At 41.1% G+C, this 24,957-nt stretch overlaps 1 protein-coding gene across 7 annotated transcripts in view; it reads left to right on the top strand.

Moving 5' to 3' along the window:
- Positions 1 to 4,398: 4,398 nt before the first annotated feature.
- The window catches only part of ZFAND4 (zinc finger AN1-type containing 4), an 83,540-nt gene continuing 62,981 nt past the window's right edge, over positions 4,399 to 24,957 (top strand). For 3 of the 7 annotated variants that reach the window (XM_036461151.2, XM_036461152.2, XM_036461148.2), the window contains exons 1-2: positions 4,399 to 4,499; positions 15,776 to 16,073. In XM_036461151.2, coding sequence (XP_036317044.1) covers positions 15,893 to 16,073 — 181 coding nt within the window. In that variant the 5' untranslated portion in view covers positions 4,399 to 4,499; positions 15,776 to 15,892. Of the gene's footprint in view, positions 4,500 to 15,775; positions 16,074 to 24,957 lie in introns of those variants that run through there. The other 4 variants (XM_045570674.1, XM_045570673.1, XM_036461153.2 and 1 more) reach the window with 4 other exon arrangements.

Genomic DNA, 24,957 nt, shown 5'->3' with positions numbered 1-24,957 from the left:
AGTTCAGTTGGAAGTGGAGTTGGAGGTGGCATTCACAGCAGTCTGGAGCCCCAGTCTCCTTCCTGTCAGGGCAATCCCGCAGCGCAGCCAACTGTCCCATAGGTGCACAGTTTATGTTCAGTCTCTTCCTCCCTCCCTTTCCCCGAGAGTAAATCCCTTTTCAGATAGTAAATCAGTTACCTAGCATTTTCTCATATCAATAATACCTCCACATGCCCAATGATACACTTTACACAAAAGACATTTCCAAATATTAGGTCTAGTAATAATTAATGTCATTTTGTTGCAGAACTAGGGCTAAGAAAATGGCGGATGAAGAGCATATTCGGCACTGCATGCTTTACGAGTTCCAATTAGGAAGAAAAGCATCATAATTAAAATTCCAAGAGCAAATAATTAATACTTTTTTAAATCGAATTTATTTAAACAATACAACAAAATTTAATCAACAATATAGTTGCCGTTGTTTTCTACTACTTGTGCCCAACGCTCAGGAAGCATTTTAATCCCTCTGTTGTAAAATTCTTGTGATTTTGATGCAAAAAATTGTGATTTTGTGATTTTGATGCAATGCATTTTTGAGGCATTTTTCATTATTAAATTTTTTTCCAAGAAGAAAGTTTTGCAAAGAACGAAACAAATGGTAATCGGAAGGGGCAATATCAGGAAAATATGCAGGTTGAGGGAGAACTTCCCATTCCAACTGGCGCAGTTTTTCAGCAGTGATTCTTGCAGTATGCGGTCGTGCGTTATCGCGGTGAAGAATTACGCCCTTCCAATTAATCAGCGCGGGTTCTTTTTCTCCTAAAGCTTGGGCTAACCTTTCCAATTGGGCACTATACACTGCATTTGTAATGGTTTGGTTAGATGGTAAAAGTTCATAATGAAGAATTCCTTTAAAATTCCACCAAACACACAACATCACTTTTTTCGCATGCAAGTCAGGTTTTGGCGTGGGCTGCGGAGCCTCATTTTTGTCCAACCATTGAGGCCGCCTTTTCAAATTAACATACATCACCCATTCTTCATCTCCGTAACAATTTGCTCTAAAAATGGCAAATGGTTTTGACGAGAGAGGAGCGAACTGCAAATTATGACTCTTTGATTACGGTTGTTGTCGGTCAACTCATGAGGAACCCATTTTCCAAACTTTTGGACTTTGCCAAGTGCACGCAATTGATTGGAAATTGTTTTTTGTGAACAATTTAAAGTTGTCGCAAGCTCTTGTTGGGTAATTTGAGGATTTTGCACCAAAAGAGCTTGAAGAGCTTCTTGATCAAAATTGGACACACGGCCTCGACCACTCTTGCCATCTAACGAAAAATTTCCCTCGCGAAATTTCTCAAACCAACGCTGGCATTTTCTGGCGCTAACTGCATCTTGACCAAGAGCACTACAGATGTTTTTTGCAGCCTCACTTGCTTTTCTTCCTAATTGGAACTTGTAAAGCATGCAGTGCCGAATATGCTCTTCATCCGCCATCTTCTTAGCCCTAGTTTTGCAACAAAAACCAAACCAAACACAAACTTTTTCAAGCAAAACTTGTTAATTGCACTTCACACGTTCTGTAGATACCACGTGTTTGAAGGTTATGTCAATACAAGCCAACGCCAAGCAAGATTTTAAACGAATGTTTAAAAACAACATTAATTATTACTAGACCAGCCTCATCCAGGCCCCACCCAAGGCACTCACAGATCAACACCCCAGCGCTACAACAACTCAACACATCCAGATCTAAGCCTTCATCACTTCATTCAGCAGACCCTCAAGTTCCCGCAAAAGTTTCCAGCCATGTCTGAGAGGCAGCTGTGGGGCAGGGGCAGGCGAGGAGCGAGCTGTTCCGGGCCTGGCTGCTCCGGGCCTGGCATCTGTTGCTCTGGTTCTTTCCACAACCAGCTGCTCTGGGTCTGGTCACTGCCGCTCCCGACCTAGTTGCTCTGGACTTGGCTGCTGTTGCTCCGGGCCTGGCCGCACCTGACCCGGTCTCTGATCCTTTTGTGCATGATATTGTACTTAACTGGAAAGGCCAAATATTACAGGCATGCCCAATAAAGTCTAAGGTGCTGCCTGTCTGTCATACCTGGGAATAGGGCATTGGCTAGAGTAGGACTGTAGGAGTGGCCACTGCAAGTGCAGGAAGGTTTGATATTTCAGCTCCTAATTAAAGGGGCTCTTTCGCTCTTGCCTGCTCCTTGCTCTTGGGGTCTGACTCCTGACTTGGGCTCCCCACACGGCCCACAGCCATGTGCACCCCACACACATTGACTGTGACTAGCCTGACACTACACCCGGCTCAGCTCCACCATGGAACTGAAACTGGACCCTGGCTCTGCTGGCTCCTACTTGCATATATTCCAGGACTGGTTTAGAGGAAAAGGGACTTTGGAACATGAGCGATATAATTCCATACAAATAAAACTTTCTGCCACATCTCATCCTTACGTGGGGGCAGCTGGAAATTCTTATTCCAGAGTTGCCTTAAGAGTCCCACTTCGACTAGCAACTGAGAAGAGTAGTCCATGCAATTATCTGATAAAACAACAACGTTCTGTCCCTTAGGTTATTTGTATACATAGTTTCCTGCTCCGAGTCTGAGCTCACTGTGGTGGTTGATTTTGTAAGCATTTGTTAAACATGGTTTTCTTTGGGACTAAACAAATTTGATCTGTCCTTACGATTGATTCCAGAGAATTCAGGAAAGTTAGAAATACAGTTAAAAATAGGCAAATTGCTATTTTGAGGAGTTTGAAAGGGGAGGGAACTTATATTTATTGGCCATGTGGTGAGCATTTCTTATTTTATTCAGTCTCCATAACTCGGGTAGGTAACGTCCTCATCCTATCTAATAAAAGAGTAATATGCAAATTGACTCCAAGACAAGATGGCCATTTCCATGTGGTCAAAGATGGCTGCCCCATTTGGACACAAGATGGCTGCCACAAGATGGCCTGCAGGGAAGGGCAATTGTGGGCAGTTAGGGGTGACCAGGCCAGCAGAGAGGGCAGTTGGGGTGACCAGGCCAGCAAGGGAGGGCAGTTGGGGGAGCACCCAGGCCTGCAGGGGAGGGCAGTTGGGGGTGATCAGGCAAGCAGGAAGGGCAGTTAGGGGTGACCGAGCAATTAGAGGAGGGCAGTTGGGGGGACCAGTTCTGCAGGAGAGGGCAGTTTTGGGGGGACCAGGCCTGCAATGGAGGGCAGTTGTTAGAAGGGGCCAGGCCTGCAGGGGAGGACAGTTGGGGTGGGGGACAGGCCTGCAGGGGAGGGCAGTTGATTGGGGGGGCGTGGGGGGAGAGGCCTGCACAGGAGGGCAGTTGAGGGAGACCAGGCCTGCAGGGGAGTGCAGTTGAGGGAGACTAGGCTGGCAGGGTAGGACGGTTAGGGGCAACCAGGCTGGAAAGGTAGGGCAGTTAGGGATGACCAGGCCAGCAGGGGAGGGCAGGTGGGGGTGACCAGGCCTGCAGGGGAGGACAGGGCAACCAGACTGGCAGGGGAGGGCAGTTAGGGGTGACCAGGATGGCAGGGGAGGGCAGTTAAGGGTAATCAGTCTGACCAGGGAGCCGTCAGACATCAATCAGGCTGGCAGAGGAGTGGTTAGGGGGTGATTAGGCTGACAGGCAGATGTGGTTAGGGGCAATCAGGCAGGTAGGCAGGTGAGTGGTTGGGATTGTGACAGGGGTGTCTAAGGGGAATCAGGCCTAAATGGGCAGTCAAACATCCCTTGAGGGATCCCAGATTGGAGAGGGTGCAGGCTGGGCTGGGGGTCACGCCCCCCCCCCCCCCCCCTGCACGAATTTCATGCACTGGGCCTCTAGTTTTACAGAAAATGCTAAAATCTGGAAACAGTGTAGAATGGTGGAACAGGTTTGGATTAAAAAAACAAACAAACTTTATTGTTGGAAGTATTACAGATGTCCCCTTTGTGTGTGTTTTTCCCCTATTGACCCCTCTCCATCCCCAAGTTTGGATCTTCATGAGATTTAGATTTAAATCTGACTCTCCACTCAGAGCTGTTTAAATGCAGGCAAATTGTTTCCCTTTCTTAGCTTTTATTTGATCTTTTGTCAAGCGTTTTCAGTACTAACTTTGCAGGATTATGAGGGGAGCAAATGTACAATGCGCATTTTCAAGGCAGGCAGGGACGCTGGAGGCGCTGGGCTCTGAAACGGCCCGCACCGTGGCCTGGGACTCCCCAGCCAGCCAGAGGCTCCCGGCAGCCTGTGCGCGGTCGCCAGGCGCCCCGGACGCTAGGCAGGTGTCTACTTTAGTAATAAAGGGTCAACATCCGGGCCACTCCCAACCGACGGCCGCCTCCGAATCCAAAGAAAAGCCGTTGCCCCAGCAACCGCCGGCGCCTGCGGCCACGCCTGATTGGAGGGCGGCTTGAGCAGCGGCGAGCGATTGGGCGGGTGTCACAAAGGGGCGGGGCGGGGCGCGGCCGGCGGCGGAGCTCGCAGTGCGGGCGGCAGGCACCGAGCGAGCGCACCCGACAGACAGCCGGTGAGGGCGAGCGGGCCGGATGGGGAGGGCGCCCCGGGCCGCGGGCCGCTGAGCCGGGGCCCTAGAGCTGCGCGGCCTCCGGGCGCGGCGCAGGCGGCCGCCCCTGCGCTGCTGCCGGAGCCCGGCGCCCGCGTCTCCGCCGTCACAGCCTCCTCTGTCCCTCCCGCCGGGCGGCGCCAGCCTGAGGAGCCGCTCCTGTCCCTCCCGCCGGGCGGCGCCACTGAGGAGCCGCTCGCTGTCCTCGGCGCCGCTGGGACCAGCTCTCCGGGCGGAGCTGGCTGCGCAGGTGACTCCGCTCCGGTCCGGGCTCCCGGGCTCCCAGTGCCCCGGGAACCACCGCCGCTGAGTGCAGGGGACGGATGCGAGGCGGAGGCCGATGATTACTTTCAATAAGCTTGTATTGAACACTTAGGGTTAGTAAAAGCAGCTCATCAATAGTCACCATTTGTAATGACTGCATATCATCCGGATCTCTTGACGTTGGAGGAAAAGTTTACTAATATTCTTTAGGACGGGATAAAGCTGATTCCTAGTCACTCAGATTGCTTATTTGGCGCTATTGTTGCCTTACCTGGCTTAGGTTGTATTTTTTTTAAAAGATATATATCTTTATTGATTTCAGAGAGGAAGAGAGAGAGAGAGAAATAGAAACATCCATGTTGAGTGAGAATCATTGATCGGCTGCCTCCTGCATGCCCCCTCCTGGGCAACAAGCCTGCAACCCTGGCGTGTGGTCTTGACCCTAATGGAACCCCGAACAGGCTGATGCTCTGTCCACTGAGCAAAACCAGCTAGGGCTCTTTGGTTGTATTTTTTAAGGACTTTTTCAGCCCATCCAGTGTGGCTCAGTGGTTGAGCATGACCTATGTACTAAGAGGTCAGAGGACACATGCCTGGATTCCTAGTAGGGGTATGGAGGAGGCAGCTGGTGGATGTTTCCCTCATAGATGTTTCTCTCTTTCTCCTCCCTTCTTCTCTCGCTAAAATCAATAAAAGCTTATTTAAAATTCTTTAAAATATTTTTTTAAAATTAGGAATGAGAATTGTTTTGGGAATTGATTTAGAATTGTTTTTTTTATTACACTTTTAAAAATATACTTTTTTATTGATTTCAGAGAGGAAGAGATGAGAGAGAAACATCAATTTTGAATCATTGATCTGCTGCTTCCTGCATGCCTCCTAGTGGGGATGGAGCCCACAATCAGGGCATGTGCCCTGACCAGGAAAGGTGAGGGTCTGGTTCATTGGTCGACACTCAACCACTGACCGCAGGCAGGGCTGATTCCATTACTCTTTTTAATAAGTCATTTAAAAAAAACATATTGATTTTTTACAGAGAGGAAGGGAGAGAGATAAAGAGATAGAAATGTTTATGAGAGAGAAGCATCGACCAGCTGCCTCTTGCACACTCCTACTGGGGATGTGCCCGCAACCAATGTACATGTCCTTGATTGGAATCGAACCTGGGACCTTTCAGTCCACAGACCGACGCTCTACCACGGAGCCAAACAGGTTTCGGCTGATTCCATTACTTAATAGCTAAGTCTGTTTTTTAAATTATTGGTAAAAATTCTGGAAGAACTTTTTTTTTTTACCTTCTTGTTCTTGCATCATTTCTCATCCTGTGAGTCTTCATTGCCCTTTGCTTTCCAACATCATAGGGTTCCGTAATAGGCTCAGTTGAGCATGACCATCCGGCACTTTAAGAAACTGCCATGGGCTCTGCTTTTAACAATGGCTGAGTCTTCGGCCTGTTGACCCTCTACCATCCTGTAGTCCTCCAGTCAGTTTAATAAGATTTAATGGCCTAAAACTGTCCTCTGTTACAGTGATTTCTACTGCTGAGGAGACATATATCCTCTTGAGACATACATTTCCGTTTTTAATTTGGTTACCAACCTTGCTTCTTTTTGGATATTGATTTTACTCCATTGATTAGGGCCCAAAATTATGTTGGTTGTTCCAGCACAATTAATGCTGTACTAGGTTGCTGTTTTTCTTTTAGCCCATACTTTATTGATTCTCCTGGTAGGTGGACTCCCAAATCTGTCTTTTCTCCCATCCCCAGCTTGTTCATTATTACATTCAGGGTATTGCTGTGGACGGGTATTGTGGTATACTCCTGATATCTTCTGTCTCAAAATTCCTTGGTCAGGCACTGGTCACCCATCCCATTATTTCTGTAACATTCGTTTCAGCATTCCTGATCCCTGACTTCTGTTGTTAGAGCTGCTACCATATCGGTAGGAATACTATTGACTTTGGGGGAAGAGCTATGGCTAGTTCTAAAGTACATTTCTTATGTAATACATCATGATAAGTATGCTGTTAAGAATCCACATGTTATCTAAAATATTAAAAAAGAAGTTGATGAGGAGAAATAAGGGTAAGAGGTTAGCTTCATACAAAGTAAATTTTTTTTAGGCATTTCAGTGTATGAAAGATGTAAGAAATAAAACCTGAGCAATAAAGCCATTTATTTGGCTTGTATTTAAAAGCAATAATCTTTCTCTACTATCATCAGCAGTATTATTAGCACAGCACCTCACACCTGTCAGAATGGCTGTTATCATTAAATCAACAAATAAGTGCTGGTTAAGATGTGGGAAAAAGGGAACTCACATACATTCTTGGTAGGATTGTAAATTAGTGCAGCCACTATGGAAAACAGTACAAAGATTTCTCAAAAATAAAAAAATAGAGGCTCCATATGATCCAGCAATTCTACTTCTGGGTATTTATCCAAAGAATACAAAAAATACTAACTCAAGAAGATGTGTATGCGCCCCATGTCCTTTCAGCATTACTAATGACCTAGACATCCGTTAATTAATGAATGGATAAGGAAGATGTAAAATATAGATCTTAATATATATTATACCAAAGGGGATGTGGATTTTTTAAAATATATTTTATTGATTTTTTTTTTTTACAGAGAGGAAGAGAGAGGGATAGAGAATCAGAAACATCAGTGAGAGAGAATCATCGATTAGCTGCCTCTTGCACACCCCCTACTGGGGATGTGCCCGCAACCAAGTACATGTCCTTGACCGGAATCGAACCCGGGACCTTTCAGTCTGCAGGCCGACGCTCTATCCACTGAGCCAAACTGGTTTTGGCGGGGATGTGAATTTTTAAAAAAAGGTTTATTAAAAAGAAATACCAGCATTGTATACCTAGTGGTGGGTACATAATTGATATCTCAATAAGTATTTATTGGAATTTTCAAATAATGCATTTAGATAACATGAGTGAACAGTTTAAAACATTTATCCACCTCTAGGAAATATTTCCCAACTTATTCTCTGATGCCAATATCACTTTGGTAACAAAATCAGACAAAGGCACATAGAGAAAATTATATCAAGCTTCTGGTAAATATGGCTGAGAGGTAACTGTATTTGCAGCCTCCCACAACCACATCAAAATTACAACTAAATATAGAACTACCGTCATTCTGAACTACCTGAAATATGGCTGAGTAGAAGTCCTACAACTAGAGAAGTAAATAAGAAAGCACATTGAGATTGGTAGGAGGGGCAGAAGTGTGGACGGGCTGGTCCGACACCCATGTGTAGTAGTTTTTTAATTGGGCGGGTTATCTTCAAGGCCTTCTGTGAGAAGCAGGGGTCCCCAGCCCCACACCATACCTCCAGTCCTCGGAAGTCCTAATAACCTCAGGCTGAATAAATCAGCAGGGATTGTGGCTGAGTGACATGGAGACTGCTGGAGTCCCAGGTGTTCCTCTTAAAGGGCCAGTGCACAAACTTACAAGTTTCTGCTTACCCTGAGCTCCTGAACTCAGCTTTGGGGGAATCCAGGGACATACGGGGAGGAACTGGACTGCCTGGCATCAAGGCACAAATCGGGGGAAGCTTTTTCCTAGACGGGTGCTACCAAGGGTTATTGTTCCTGTGCTGGAACCTTTCTGTCCCAGAACTGACTGGCAGCCATATCTGAGTTTTCATCATCATAGCCTACATTGTCCACTCCACCCTGGTGATTCCCTGAGTGGAGGGAATCCAATGCAAATTCTCATCCAATTTGCAACTCCATCCAAGCTGCAGTTGCTTTTCCACATGAATGACCTTACTTGATAAGGCTCCAGACTTCGCTAAAATCTTTTTAAATAAGCAGCAGCTGGAGTCAACGTGCCCTAAACCCATTTACCAGGCTGTCTTGCTTCACAGCAGGGCCTCACCTGAGCAAATCCTAGTGAGAAAGTAGCAGCCATCTGCAGATCTCTTGGTAGCTCCTGCTGAGTGGCCCCAGGCAGTGGCTGACTTTGCACCTCCCAGGAGGCCCCTGAGCCAGTGCACACAGTGGACAGCTTCAAAAGATACCAGATTACAGCTCTACCCATCCACAGTGACACACTCACGGGACAGACTCAGTGAGTACCAGAAGCAAGTCCTGCTCTATAGGGTATCTCTTGCATAGCAGCTCTTCCATTATAGACACAGCTGGTCTTCACAGTCAGTTCCTCCCAGTGACGACAACAGCAATCAAGGCTCAACTATAACAAGACTGTGCACACAGCCCACATGGGTGCAGCAAACCTAGAGTGCCCAGCCCAGGTAACTGGGGAGACTGAGCCACTGGGCCCTATAGGACACCTACTACCCAGGACCACTACTAATTCCAGGAAACAATTCTACCTAATACATAGAAACAAACATAAGGAAGCAGCCAAAGTACGGAGACAAACGTTGCAAATGAAAGAAATGGAAGCAAGAAAACTACTAGATACAGAGTTAAAAACAATGGTTATAAGGTTACTCAAGGATCTTAACGAGAGCCTCAAGGGACTTAATGAGAGTTTTAAGGGACTTAGTGAGACTTTCAAGGATCTTAATGAGAACATCAAAGACATGAAAGAAGGACCAGCCAGAAATTAAACATACACTAGCTAAAATAAAGAATAAATTAAAGGGATTCAATAGTAGAGTAGAGGAAATGAAAGATCTGTAATATGAAGAAGCAAAAAACATCCAATCAGAAGAGCAAAAAGAAAAGATAATTCAAAAATATGAAGATAGTGTAAGGAGCCTCTGGGACAACTTCAAGCATACCGACATTCGCATTACAGGGGTTCCAGAAAGGATAAGAGAAAGAGAGAAAAAGATATTGAAAACCTATTTAAAGAAATAATGACAAAACTTTCCCCCACCTGGTGAAAGAACTAGACTTACAAGTCTAGGAAGCACAGAGAGTTCCATACAAGCAGAACCCAAAGAGGACCACACCAAGACACATAATAATCAAAATGCCAAGGGTAAAAGAAAAGAAAGGATCTTAAAAGCAGCAAGAGAAAAGCAGTTGGTTACCTATAAGGGAGCACCCATATGACTGTTAGCTGATTTCTCAACAGAAACTTTGCAGGCCAGAAGGAAGTGTCAAGAAATATTCAAAGTGATAAGTAGTAAGGATCTATAATCAAGATTACTCTACCCAGCAAAGCTCTCATTTAGAATTGAAGGTCAGATAAAAGCTTCACAGATAAGAAAAAGCTAAAAGAGTTTATTACCACCAAACCAGCATTACATGAAATGTTGAAGGGTATTCTTTAAGAAGGTGAAAAAGGAGGAGGAGGAGGGGAAAAAGAGGGGGAGGAAAGACAAAAATAGGATCAATAAAATGGCAATAAATACTTATCTATCAGCAATTCAGTCTAAAAATCAAACTAAATGAACAAGAAATCTAATGAACAAAATAAACTGATGAATAAAATAGAATCAGAGCCATGGAAACGTGGAATCTCAGAAGGAAGAGGGGTGGGGAGAGTGGGAAGAGATTAACCAAAGATTTTATATGCATACTAGTAGCCCAGTGCATGAAATCCATGCATCGGGGGTGGGGGGTGGGGTCCTTCAGCCTGGCCTGCACTCTCTCCAATCTAGACCCCTGCACACTCTCCAATCTAAACCGGCAGTTGGACATTCCTCTCACAATCCGGGACTGCTGGCTCTTAACCACTCATCTGTCTGCCTGCCTGATTGCCCCTAACCACTTCTGCCGGCCAGCCTGATCACCCTCTAACCACTCCCCTGCCGGCCTGATTGCCCCCAACTGCCCTCCCCTGCTGGCCTGATCACCCTCAAAGCTTTTATTAATATAGATATGCATTATCTATAGACACAGACAATAGTGTGGTGAGGGCCAGGGCAGAGTGGGAACTGGGTGGAAGGGGGCAATGGTGGGAAAAAAGGGGACATCTGTAATATTCAACATTAAAGATTTAAAAAAATAGCAGCCAGGTGAAGACTGGTGAGAGGGGCAGAGATGGAACTGGTTGGTGTATGTGAAATACAAATTTATTCTTGTATTATTTATTCTTGTATTATTTATTATTAATCACTTTTGTCTACCTCTGTATGTAAAGGATTATACACCATATACACATAGAACTTATCCTAGGAATATAAGGTTTGTTCAACATCAGTGTAATACTTATAGAATAAGAGACAAAATCTACATGATCATCTCAGTAGACCGGAAAGGAAAACATTTGTCAAAACCTAACACACCTCATGGTTAAAAAGAACAATTACCTAAACACCTGATAAAAGTAATCTGTGAAAATTTCATAGCTAAAGTCATATCTTATGAAAGACTGAATGCTTTCTTCCTGCAATCAGGAATAAGACAAGAATGTCTGCTCTCAACCCTTAGCTTCTTTAAAAAAAAAAAAAAAAAAAAAAAAAAAAATATATATATATATATATATATATATATATATATATATATATATATATTATTGTTTTTGTACAGAGAGGAAGGGAGAGAGAGAGAGAGAGCTAGAAACATCGATGAGAGAGTCATCAATTAGCTGCCTCTTGCACCCCCCTCTCCCCCCACTGAGGATATGCCCGCAATCAAGGTACATGCCCTTGACCGGAATCGAACCCGGGTCCCTTCAGTCCCCAAGCCGATGCTCTATCCATTGAGCCAAACCGGTTTCGGCCCTTAGCTTTTTTATTTTTATTTATTTTAATTAATTTATTTTACCATCACTATCCCACCATTTATTTTCAACTTTGTGTTGGAGATTCTTGTTAGGGCAATTAGGTAAGAAAAGGAAATAGCCATCAGATTGGAAGGGAAGAATATCTCTGCAGGTCACATGATCTTGTATATAGAAAACCCTAAGGAATCCACTAAAAATACTTTTAGAACTAATAAAAGTTTTCAGGAAGGTTGCAGTGTACACAACCAATATATTAAAAGCAATTTTATTTCTATACACTAGTAATGAACAATTTGAAAGTGAAACTAAATTTTATTTCAATAATTTCAAAAGGATAAAATTTTTCGGAATAAGTACTTTTTAAAAAAATTCAAAACTTTTACTCTAAAAGCATAAAACTTTGTTGAAAATCTTTATTTTTTAAGTATTAAGAATATTTTTAATTTACTTCAGAGAGGGAGGGAGAGGGAGAGAGAGATGGAAATGTCTTTGATGAGAATCATCAATTAGCTGCCTCCTGCACTCCCCCCAGCGGGAACTGAGCCCACAACCCAGCTATGTGCCCAGACCGGGAATTGAACTATGATCTCCTGGTTCATAGATGGATGTTCAACCACTGAGCCACATTGGCTGGGCCACTTTGATGTTGAACTTATGAAGTCTGTGTAGTCCGAGTCAGTGGGCAACACCAAAAGAACTTTAAAGGCAGTCTCTTACTAGCAAGGTGCTATCTTCAGGGAAAGCATAGATGGAACCAATCCAGCTCACGGGTTCTCATCCAGGCTGTCTGGTGCACAACCAAAACACTGGACGCTGGTGTTTATCTTTTCCCTCAGGCTCAGGGCTGAGCAGCTTTATAGATAAGGCAGTCCTGATTATAAGCCCTATTGCATTTGCACTCAGCAGTGGAGTTAGCTTATCCTTTCCTTTCTTAAATCCTGGTGATGGTTTTTCATCCCTTTTTTGGCATCCCCTCAGCCCACCCCCGTAGACTAGGACACCGTTGTCTGCATTAAAAACCTGTGAGGTAGACACCCGTTCTCTTCACTGATTTTCTTTTTTGTTCTCAATAACTTAATGGCATCTGGGAACTGGTCTGGTGCTTCTTGGTTAGCGGCAGCTCCTTCTATTATCTTGACATTTTAAAAATCAAACCTCTTTCTAAAATTATCAAACCATCCTTTTAAAAAATATATATATTTTATTGATTTTGTACAGAGAGGAAGGGAGAGAGATAGAAAGCTAGAAGCATCAATGAGAGAGAGTCATCGATCAGCTGCCTCCTGCACACCCCCCATGGTGATATGTCTACAACCAAGGTACATGCCCTTGACCGGAATCGAACCCAGGTCCCTTCAGTCCCCAAGCCGACGCTCTATCCACTGAGCCAAACCGGTCTCGGCCAAACCATCCTTTTCTGCCATTAAGTTCTCCAGCTTTAGATCCTTCACCTTCCTTTTGCTTTAAGTCTCAAATGGAGTCTATAGGTACGTCTTTCTTGTACATTAAAGCTACATTTTCAATACAAAGGTATTTCACAAAAAGTGCAAGGTTTTTGTGCCTGATGGTTGTAACCACAGCAGCGGGTTCACAGATTTCATCCCCCCTCCCCTTTTTCCCCCACATCGGTCCTCATATTGGATTCATTTATCTTGAAATGGTGAGCAACTTCAGCAGCAGCTTTTTCTTGTAATACGACTTCCCTCTACTTCTTGGAAGCACTTCTAGAATCACTAGTGGCACTTAGTATGTGTCTTATGATGTTATGCAAGGTTATTATGTTATTATACTGACCATGATGAAAAATATGTGAGATCCTTGAGAGATCACTTTTAATTGCAAATATACAATTTACGGGAGACTAGCTGCTTACATGGTGATGATTACTATCACATGGTATTTTGAGCAGATTCTCACAACACTGCTGATAGCAGTAGGAGGTAACTACAAAATTATTATAGTACAGTATGTACTACAGTTAATTTTATTTTATGCAGTTCTGATTTAATATATATTTACATTTTTCTCTCTCAATTGAATGGTTTGTATGGTCTGGTGTGTGTGCTTAAGTTTTGATAAATTTTAACTATAAAATAGATTTGTATATATTTTGTGGCAGTAAATTACAAAATAAACTAGTTTCTACATATATTTTTTACAGTCATACCAAACTTTTTCTCTTTTTTCAATATTTCAAGGCACCACAGCTTGTGTATGAGTTTTTTAAATTGTCACAAATCTCTCTGCCTATAAGTGAACTTGCACAGTTCAAATCTGTGTTGTTCAAGGGTTCGCTGTAAAGTAAAACTTGATTACCTTGGATTAGGCAAAGCTTTTAAAATATGATACCCAAAGCACAAACAGCAAAAGAAAAATAGCCAAATTGAACTTTATTAAAATAAAAAAAATTATTTAACCACCAAGATAGTTAAAAGACAACTCTTAAAATTTTAGTGAATCATATATCTGTTAAGAGACTTCTATTTAGAAAACATAAAAAATCCTTACAACTCAATAACAAAAAAGACAACCCAGTTAAAAGTGGACAAAGGATCTGAATAGACTTTCTGAGTAGACATTTCTGTAAAGAAGGTATAGAAATAGCCAATAAGCAAATGAGATGATGCTTAACATCAGTTATTAGAGAAAGGCAAGTCACAACAACAATGAGATACTACTTGATACAATTAGTATGGCTTTAATAAAAAATACAATAAAAGTATTGGCAAGCATGTAGGGAATCAGCATCCTCACTCATTGTAGGTTGGAATGTAAAATGGTTCAAAACTTTAAAACCTTTTAAAACAGTTTGATAGCACCACAAACTACTAAATGTGGAGTTATCACAGAACCCAGTAATCTACTTAGATATAGCTATGGAAGAAAAAGGAAAACATGTCCACACAAAACTTGTAATTGAGTGTTCTCATAGCATTATTCATAACAGCCAAAAATTAGACATAACCCAAATGCCCATTAACTGATGAGTAGGTAAACTATTTATTCATCAATTTTTAAAAAAAGAATGAAGTACTGATACATCCTAAAACATGGATGAACTTTGAAAACATTATGTGTATTATTCTATTTATATGAATGTCCAGAATAGGCAAAATTATAGGGACAGAAAGTAGATTAGTACTTGCCAGAGGGAAAGGAGAATTTGGGAGTGATGTCTAAAGAGTACTGAGTTCTTCTCCTAGGTGATAAAAAGTTCTAACAAGGGCTGAAACCGGTTTGGCTCAGTGGTAGAGCGTCGGTCTGCGGATTGAAAGGTCCAAGGTTCGATTCCGGTCAGGAGCATGTACATTGGTTGCGGGCACATCCCCAGTAGGGGGTGTGCAAGAGGCAGCTGGTCGATGTTTCTCTCTCATTGGTGTTTCTAGCTCTCTATCTCTCTCCCTTTCTCTCTGTAAAAAATCAATAAAAATATATTAAAAAAAAAAGTTCTAACAAGGATTATGATGGTTGTACAAGTCTGTGAACATACTAAAAACTAGTACGTTTTAGACTTTAGGTGAATTCTATGGAATGTAAATTATATCTAGGGAAAGCTTTTATAAGATCTGCCTACCTTTCCAGGAAGATGTATTTCATCTATTGTCTAGTTTAAGTTCAGGACCCCCTTCCTGTACAAAGTTTTTGCTGATTAATAGCAATTTACTTGATTATTCATATTCTTTTCATTATACACTGGTCATTTATCTTAGTACTTCTGTTGGTTGTGTTTGCCTCTCGTATTTATTAGTCATTGTATGTTTGTGTGTAGAGATTATGTTTAATGTCTATTATCAATATTAACTATCTCAATGCTATATTGATAGATACGTTGTAAATCCAAATCCTCATTGATCATTTAGTGATTCCTATTTTTAAGGAAACTATTCAAATGATTGCTATTTCTTTTATTTAGTGTGATTCAAATGTATAGTGGTTAAAGTTAGGCTTTGTATGGGTTAGAAAACATAATTTATATATTTTAGTAAAGGATATACATGAAATTTCCAAGTACTACACATGTATACGTATGTGTTGAATTTGTTGGTTTAAATCTCATTAATAAAATATTTGTAAGTAACTGTGCTGAGCTCTAGCAAGACACAGAAAATTATTGCAAATATACCTTTTAAAAAATGATCTTGTAGTCTAATGGAGTGGGAGTGATTTCAGAGGCAAAGGTTTAGGATTAGACAAATTAATCACTGAAATTAATTCTGGGGTATGGAAGATTGGGCCATAGTTGTTCAGAAAATGTTTATGGAGAAATGAGATTTTCAGATAGGCTTCTTAAACAATTCTTGTTTTTTAGGTACTAAACTCAAAACATGAACAATGATATACATTACCAATGTTCAAAGCTGATTTGGCTAGAACTGGAATATAGTTGCCTACTACATATTCCAAAGGATTTAGCAAAGTCAAAGTAATGGATAACAGAAAAGATCCTCCATTCTTCAATGAAGATAATGTGGGACCATTTTACTACAAACTTCTTTTCTATACCATGGAGCTCTTCATTGAAACATTGACTGGAACATGTTTTGAACTGAGAGTGTCACCATTGGAAGCTGTTATTTCTGTGAAAGCAAAAATTCAAAGATTGGAAGGTATCCATCTTTTTTTTTTAATTTTTAGGATATGAGGATTATATTTGTTCATCAAGAGTGTATAAATAACTTTAACTTTCCTTACAGAGAAAATATCAAACATACATGGAGTTAGAAAGTATAGGAAATGAACTTCCATATATTCCTTACTCAACTTGAACAGTTATCAACTCATGAGCTATCTTATTACCATTTCTGCATCCCTCCACCTCAGTCTCCTTCTGTCCAGAGGTTTTTTGTTTGTTTTTAAGCAAATCCATAGTATTATGTTAGTAGTGTGAAATAATATTTTAAAAATAGTTTTTCAACAAGTTATGATGACATGCAAATTCTGCCATAACTACCTTACAGTTACTTTTTTATTGTTTAAAGTATTACATATGTCTCCTTTCCTCCCTCCATTGACCTATCCCTGGCCACTCCCACCCCCAGGACAAGCCCCCACTGCCCCAGTGTCCATACCATTGGTTATGCTAATATGCATGCATACAAGTCCTTTGGTTGATCCCTAACCCCTCTGCCTCTTCCCTCCCCTGCCTTCCCTCTGAGGTTTGACAGTCCATTTGGTGTTTCTTTGTCTCTGGATCTATTTTTGTTCATCATTTTATGTTGTTCATTATATTCCACAAATGAGTGAGATCATGTGATATTTATCTTTCTCAGACTGGCTTATTTTATTTAGCATAATGCTCTCCAGATCCATCCATGCTGTTGCAAATGATAAAAGTTCCTTCTTTTTTTTACAGCAGCATAGTATTCCATTGTGTAGATGTACCACAGTTTTTTAATCCATTCATCTGCTGATGGACACTTAGGCTATTGCCAAATTTTAGCTGTTGTAAATTGTGCTGCTATTAATATAGGGGTGCATATGTCCTTTCTGGTTGGTGTTTATGATTTCTTTGGATATATTCCTAGAAGTGGGATTACTGGGTTAAATGGGAATTCCATTTTTAACTTTTTGAGGAAACTCCATACGTTTTCCACAGTGGCTGCACCAGTCTGTATTCCCACCAGCAGTGCACGAAGGTTCCTTTTTTTTCTACATCCTTCCCAGCACTTGTCATTTGTTGATTTGTTGATTTGTTGATGATAGCTGTGACAGGTGTGAGATGGTATCTCATTGTAGTTTTTTTTAAATTTAATCTTTATTGTTCAGATTATTACAGTTGTTTCTCAGACACCCCTTTCTCCCTGAGAATTATCAATCCACTCCCATTTTATGTCTCTGATTCTATTATATTCACCAGTTTATTCTGTTCCTCAGATTTTTAATTCACTTGACTTTTAGATTCACTTGTTGATAGATATGTATTTGTTGTTCATAATTTTTATCTTTACTTTTTTCTTCTTTTTCCTCCTTTTATAGAACACCTTTTAGCATTTCATATAATACTGGTTTGGTGGTGATGAACTCCTTTAGCTTTTTCTAATCTGTGAAGCTCTTTATTTGCCCTTCAATTGTGAATGATAACTTTTCTGGGAAGAGTAATCTTGGTTGTAGGTTCTCGCTATTCATCACTTTGAAAAATTCTTGCCACTCCCTTGTGGCCTGCATAGTTTCTGTTAAGAAATCAGCTGATAACCATATGAGTGCTCCCTTGTAGGTAACTAATTGTTTTTCTCTTGCTGCTTGTAAGATTCTCTCTTTGTCTTTTGCCCTTGGCATTCTAATTATGATGTCTTGATGTGGTCCTCTTTGAATTCCTTTTGTTTGGGGTTCTATGTGCTTCCTGGACTTGTAAGTCTAATTCTTTCACCAGGTGGGGGAAGTTTTTGGTCATTATTTCTTCAAGTAGGTTTTCAGTGTCTTGCTCTCTCTTTTCTTCTGGCACCCCCATAATTCTGATGTTGGTATGCTTGAAGTTATCCCAGAGGCTTCTTAAACTATCTTCAACTTTCTGCTTCTTAATTTTTTTCTAGAAGCTGCTCTAATTGGGTATTTTTTTCCATCTTGTCTTCTAGCTCACTGATTCGGTCCTCTGCTTTTTCTAGTCTACTTTTGATGCTTTCTATTTAGTTCTTTACAGTAGTGATGTCATTTTTTCATTTCTTCTTGGTTCATCTTCATTTCCTCTTGGTTCTTCTTCATTTTCTCTTGGTTCTTACTCATATTGTCAAATTTGTCTTCCATTTTTTTTTTAGCCATCTTATGATCATTACTCTGAATTCTTGCTTTGGTAGGTTACTTGCCTCTAATTTGTTTACTTTCTTTTCTGGTGATGCCTGCTTTTCTTTCATGTGCGGGATTTTCTTTGTCTCCCCATGGTCTCTCTTTTCAGGTTGTCTGGTTATGTAGTTCTCTTTCTCCTGCATTGATTTAAAGGCACAAAATACAACACTACCAGGTACAACACAAAAGGCACTTTCTGTGGGTGATTGAAGAACTCCCTTGAATCCACGTGTTTGCGCCGATTGGGGCCTCAGAGCTATTATGTGGTCTCCACTCTTATGGGTTTTTCAGGCCTCAGATAAGATCCTCTTTTCTTTGTAAGATGGAATAGTTTTCCCTGTGAGCCCGTAGCTCTGGGGTAGGGGACGGGGACTATCTTCAACTTTCTGGATTCTCTTCTCTTGCTTCTCCAGAAGAGTGTTCTTTGCCTCTTTGTATTCCAAATCTTTGACTTGATTCTTGCGTTCCTCTGCTGTTGCGTCTTTGTATATTTTTTTTTTATTTCAGTTAGTATATGTTTAATTTCTAGTTGGTCCTTTTTTGTATCCTTGAGGTCTCATTAAATTTATTGGCCTTTTCTAGGAAATTCTTGAAAAACCTTATAACTGTGATTTTGAACTCTATGTCCAGTAATTTGTTCTCCATTTCTTTTGTTTGCGATCTGTTTCCTTGTCTCCCCATTTTCGCTGCTTCCCTGAGTTGGTAGGGTGGCTTTGTGTGCTGGGTGTCCTATATGGTTCAATGGGTCAGCCTCCTAGTTACTTGATGTGGACACTCTTGGTGAACCCCTTTGTGGACTGTGTGTGCACCCTTGTTGTAGTTAAGTCTGGATTGTTGTTGGTGTCACTGGGAGGAATTGACCTCTAGGCCAATTGGCTGTGAGGACCCACTGTGTCTATAATGGAAGAATTGCTGTGCTGGAGACATGTTTATGGGACAGGACTTGTTCAAGTAGGGCTCTGGTGCTCACTGAGTCTGCCTCTTGAATGTGTCCCTTGTGAGAGTAGTTGAAATCTGGTGTCATTTCACACCGACCACTAGATACACTAGCTTCTGGATCTCCAATGGGGTGCAGGTCAGCTACTGTCTGAGACCACCCAGCAGGAGCTACAGCAGGAACTACAGTTTTCTCCTCTTTGCTTTTGATTTGGTGGTTTTGGAGCAGTCTGAATGGAGCTGCAGTTTATTTCGTTAAGCTGCCACAGGGCAGGCCATTTATATGCAAAAGCCGCTATGTGGAGCCTAGGTGGGTTTGTAGAATGTGTGGGGCCTTAGGATAGGGTAGGGTCTCAGGGCATCACTAGGCTGGAGCGTGGCAAACAGTGATGGCTGCCGTCAGCCGTCTCTGCCTTTCCACGTTTCCAAGTCCTCATATCCCTGCGCTCCGGCGCAATAAACAATGTTTGCTGTGCGCACCTCTGCAAAAAAGTCGCCCTCACTTTCGGACCCGATGGCCGACAGACCAGCTTCTCCCTGTAGGCGTCTGGGTCCCCCATGTGACTCCAGAAACTGGATTTCAAAGTGATCGGGAGCTTGTTTCCCTTCGGGTTGAAAAAGCCGCTGGCCCAGTCGCCTGCCAACAGCCCGATTTGCGTGCCTCCGTACCTCAGCTTTTCAGTTTTTCAGTGCTTGTGCTCCTTTCTCTTCTAGTTGTAAGACTTCCATTCAGCCAGCTTTCCCATGGTTCTGGGTGATAGACGTTTTGTTTTTTAGTTGTAGTTTTGAAATTGTTGTGTGAGGCGGCAGATTAGTTGTTTACCTTTGCCGCCATCTTGGTTCCCTCTCATTGTAGTTTTGATTTGCATCTTTCAGATGATTAGTGATTTTGAGCATGTTTTTACGAGTCTCTTGGCCTTCTGCATGTCTTCTTTTGAAAAGTGTCTATTTAGGTCCTTTGCCCATTTTTTGATTGGGTTGTTTAGCTTCCTTTTGTTAAGTTGTATGAGTTCCCTATAAATTCTGGAGATTATACCCTAATTGGAGATAACATTGGCAAATATGTTTTCCCATGCAGTGGGAGTTTACAGTTACTTTTAATGGGATATAGTAATTAAGTTTCCTTTGAGAAAACTTTTAAAGAATTATTTATTTTTACAATTCTTTATTGTTGAAAGTATTACATATGCCCTCTTTCCCCCCCATTGACCCCTTCCTGCCCACCCTCTCCCCTGCCACACCTCTCCTATCCCAGGCTTTCAGCACCCTATTATCTGTGTCCATGGGCTATGCATATATGCATACAAGGTTTTTGGTTGATTACCTCCCAAACACCTGCCCTCCCACACCTTCCCTCTGAGATTCTGCCCTCTGGTCCATGCTTCTAAGTCTCTGAATCCACTCTGTCCATCAGTTTATTTTGTTACTTAGATTGCACATATGAGTGTGATCATGTGATACTTACCTTTCTCTGCCTGGCTTATTTCACTTAGCATCATACTCTCCAGGTCCCTCCAGGCTGTCTTAAAGGGTAAGAGTTTTCTTTTTTACATAATATTCCATGATGTAAATGTACCACATCTCTTTTATCCACCATCTACTGATGGGCACTTGGGCTGTTTCTAGATCTTAGCTATTGAAGATTTTGCTGCTATGAACATAGGGGTGCATACATTCTTCTTCATTGGTGCTTCTGGTTTCTTAGGAAATATTCCAGAAGTCAGATCACTGAGTTAAATGGCAGTTCCATATTTAATTTCTTGAGGAAACTCCATATATATATATATATATATATATATATATATATATATATATATATATATATATTTCCAGAAATGGAATTTCTGATCATATGGTAATTCTATTAAGGAAATTTCTTACTGTTTTCCATAATAGTTTCACCAGTCTGCATTCTCCCCAGCAGTGTACTAGCATTTTCTTTTCTCCACATTCTTGCCTGCACTTGTCGTTTGTTGATTTGTTGATAGAAGACATTATGACAAATGTGAGGTAATACCTCATTGTCGTTTTAATTTGCATCTCTCTGATGATGAGTGACTGAGCATTTTTTTCATATGTCCTCTATATGTTCTCTTTGGAGAAGTGTCTATTTAGATCCTTTGCCCATTTTTTAGTTGGATTGTTTGTCTTCCTTTTCTTAAGTTGTATGAGTTCCTTATATATTTTGGATATGAAACCTATATCAAATGTATCACTGCCAAATATGTTCTCCCATACAGTGGGCTCTCTTTTCATTTTGTTGATGGTTTCTTTTTCTATGCAGAAGCTTTTTGTTTTGATGTAGTTCTATTTGTTTATTTTCTCCTTAGTTTCCTTTGCCTTAGGAGATTTATCTGTAAACATATTGCTATAAGAGATGTCTGAGATTTTGCTGCCAATGGTTTCTTCTAGGATTTAAATGGTTTCACAGTTTACATTTAAGTCTTTTATCAATTTTGAGTTTATTCTTGTGTATGGTATAAGTTGGTGGTCTAATTTCTTTCTTTTTTCTTTTCTTTCTTTCTTTTTTTTTTTTTTTGCATGTATCTTTCCAATTTTCCCAACACCATTTATTAAAGAGACTGTTTTGACTCCATTGTATGCTTTTGCCTCCTTTGTCAAATATTAATTGAGCATAATGACTTGGGTGGATTTCTGTGTTCTCTGTTCTGTTCCATTGATCTATATGCCTGTTCTTGTGCCAGAACCAAGCTGTTTTGATTACAGTGGCTTTGTATAACTTGAAATCTGTTATTGAATTTCTCCAACTTTGTGTTTTTCCCCCCTCAAAATTGCTGCAGCTATTTGGGGTCTTTTTTTATTCCATATAAATTTTTGCAGTATTTGCTCTAGCGCTGTAAAATATACCTTTGGTATTTTAATAGGTATTGTATTAAATCTGTAGATTGCTTTGGGTAATATAGGCATTTTAATGATGTTGATTCTACCAATTCATGAATTCGGTGTATTCTTCCACTTATTTATAGCTTCTTATATCTTTTTTCAATGTCTTATAGTTTTCTGAGTATAGGTCTTTTGCTTTTTTGGTTAAGTTTATTCCTAAGTATCTTAATTTTTTTTGTTGCAATGGTAAATGGGATTGTTTAGTTTCTCTTTCTGAGAATTCATTATTGGTGTATAAAAGAGCCATTTAAAAAAAAAAAGTACTTTTCTGAGAAGCATTTTTGGCTTACACTTACACACATTTGAAGTTTTCTCATTATAGCAGGGTTACTGAATATTGTACAATATCTCTTTTGTGGTTTGTATATTTGTGTAAAGTATCATAAATTACTTTATGTAAAATTAGAGTCTTCTTTATACTTTACAGATTCCTGAAATAAATGGTATTTTTGTTACAGTTGTTAAAATCCAGTTTTGATTAGAATGTTAAATTCCTCCATGTAACACTAAATGGAGTTTTGCTTTTTGAGTCAGCTGGAATTTGCTTATAAAGGTAGTAACTGTCATTGCCTTTCAGCACCATTTAAGTTGAAAAGTGTAGAAGGATGAGGAGGGTTGGAATTTTTGATTTCTAAATCAAGAATCCTGGTGTCTGATCTTCTGATTAACTTCTTATCCTCTGTAGGAGGGGTAATGGCAGGGTAAAACAAATAGCTTTGTAGTTATTATACAGTTGAATCCTAGGTTATATAATTAGAAATACAGTTATTGGGAAATTAAATGAGGTAATATATAAAAATGCCTATTGACTCAGTCTGCTTGGGCTGTCATGGTCAGGTTCAGGTGAGGGCTTTCCTGACCTGTAGACGGCCACCTTCTCACTGGATCCTCAACTGGGAGACAGGTAGAGCGAGGGAGAGGAGAGGGAGGAAAAGAGAACACTCTGGTGTCTCTTCCTAAAGGGCACTGATTCCACCATGAGGTCCTCACCCTCATGACTTCATCTAAACCCAGTTACCTCCCAAAGGCTATTTCCAAATACTATCACAATTGGGAATTAAAGTCTCAACATATAAATTTGGGAGGGACACAGTTCAGTCCATAGCACCTACCACTAGTGGTCAGTTGATTGCAATTCCTGTTTCCATTCCTCATCCTCATACCCCTCCAAACTTCCTTTCTTCTTATTCTCCATGTTTTCTTGTAACTTTTAACAGTCCATGGACAGTGACAGTCATTATGTTCTTTAGGAGGCTACAACCAGTTACTGAATTAGTCTAGTCTTTCCTCACTAAAGTAATTTCATATCTGTCATGTATAACATTTTTTATACACTGCTCTTTTGATCTCTTTGTTTAGCTTTACCTATGACAATCTTATACTCTCTTATTTATTACTAGAGTCTGGAACATGGATTTGTGCACTGGTGGGGTCCCTCAGGCTGGCCTGCAGGGATAGGGCCAAAACCAGTTATCCGACATACTCTGAGGGGTCCTGGATTGTGAGAGGGCAGTTCTCAGGTGATGCACCCTGGAATCGAACTCCCTCCTCTCTGGTTCTGGGTATGTCACCTGAGAACCTCAGCTGCCAAGTTACCCCAGCTTGGCAACTCCTGCATTGAGTGTCTGCCCCTGGTGGTCAGTGTGTGTCATAGCTACCGGTTGGACTATCAAATGGTCAGATGGTCACAAAAAAACAAAAGCTGCTATTTTCATAGAAACGTAGGTTTATTTTGATAGAGAGATGCTGAATACAAAGAGCTGAAATAAATGAGTAATCAATAACATAAAATAATAGAACATTTTAATAGAAATTTGCCCTAACCGGTTTGGCTCAGTGGATAGAGTGTCAGTCCGTGTACCTTGGTTGTGGCACATCCCCAGTAGGAAGTGTGCAGGAGGCAGCTGATTGATGTTTCTAACTCTTTATCCCTCTCCCTTCCTCTCTGTAAAAAATAAAAAATAAAAATAAATAAATAAAATTAATACTTTTTCTTAAACATTAACTTATCAGACACCGAATACACAAATTAATAAGTGTAACATAAATAAACCTATTTTTCATGTTCTCCAAAAGTGAATTATTTCCTGTTGTGCACACCAAGCAAGTCGGTACAAGACTAATGATGTAGTAATCGGCTGCTAAAATATTCAATGCTAGTGTTAGTGGAGAGAAATGGTACACCTGTGCATAAGGTGTGTAAGGGAAATGAATGCAACACGATTATAGTAATTAGTCATTAGCAAATGTTATAGTTCATTAATAATCCTATTTAATAAAAGGGCAATAGGCAAATAGACAAAATGGCAGAACAACCAAATAACCAATCAAAGCATACTATGCTAATGATATGCTAAGGCTGCTAAACCCCTCGCTATGACGTGTACTGACCACCAGGAGGCAGATATTCCAACCAGTAGTTTAGCTTGCACCTGGGGTCTGGTGGATCTGGACTGAGCGAGATGGGCTAAACATGCCCTGGAGGCCTCTCGTGGACCCTCGCCGGCACAACCGTGCACCAGGGGGGTCCCTCAGCCAGGAATATGCCTTCGCAATCTAGGACCCCTCGGGGGATGTTGGAGAGCCAGTTTCATCCCAGTCCATCAGGCCACTCCCTTTTGGAGGGTGCCAGACAAAGCTTCATGGCTGGTGAGCGCTGCTGTGGCAGCACAAGCCTCTCCTGATCAGGACTGATTGGGTGCAAGCCGATGGCAGGCACAGTGGGACCAGGATGAGCGTGAGTGGCAGGTAGAAGCTGCAGGTGGCGTTGGACTGAAATTTTCAGCCCAATCCTCGCACAAATTCATGCACTGGGCCTCTAGTTATGTATAATAGGATATTGTAAACATTAAGTTACAAAATTTTTATGAA

The sequence above is a fragment of the Pipistrellus kuhlii genome, unplaced genomic scaffold, assembly GCF_014108245.1.
Source record: "Pipistrellus kuhlii isolate mPipKuh1 unplaced genomic scaffold, mPipKuh1.p scaffold_m20_p_35, whole genome shotgun sequence".
Lineage (NCBI taxonomy): Eukaryota > Metazoa > Chordata > Mammalia > Chiroptera > Vespertilionidae > Pipistrellus > Pipistrellus kuhlii.
The sequence above is the reverse complement of the archived record's forward strand: the minus strand, read 5'-3'. Positions and strand labels throughout refer to the sequence as shown.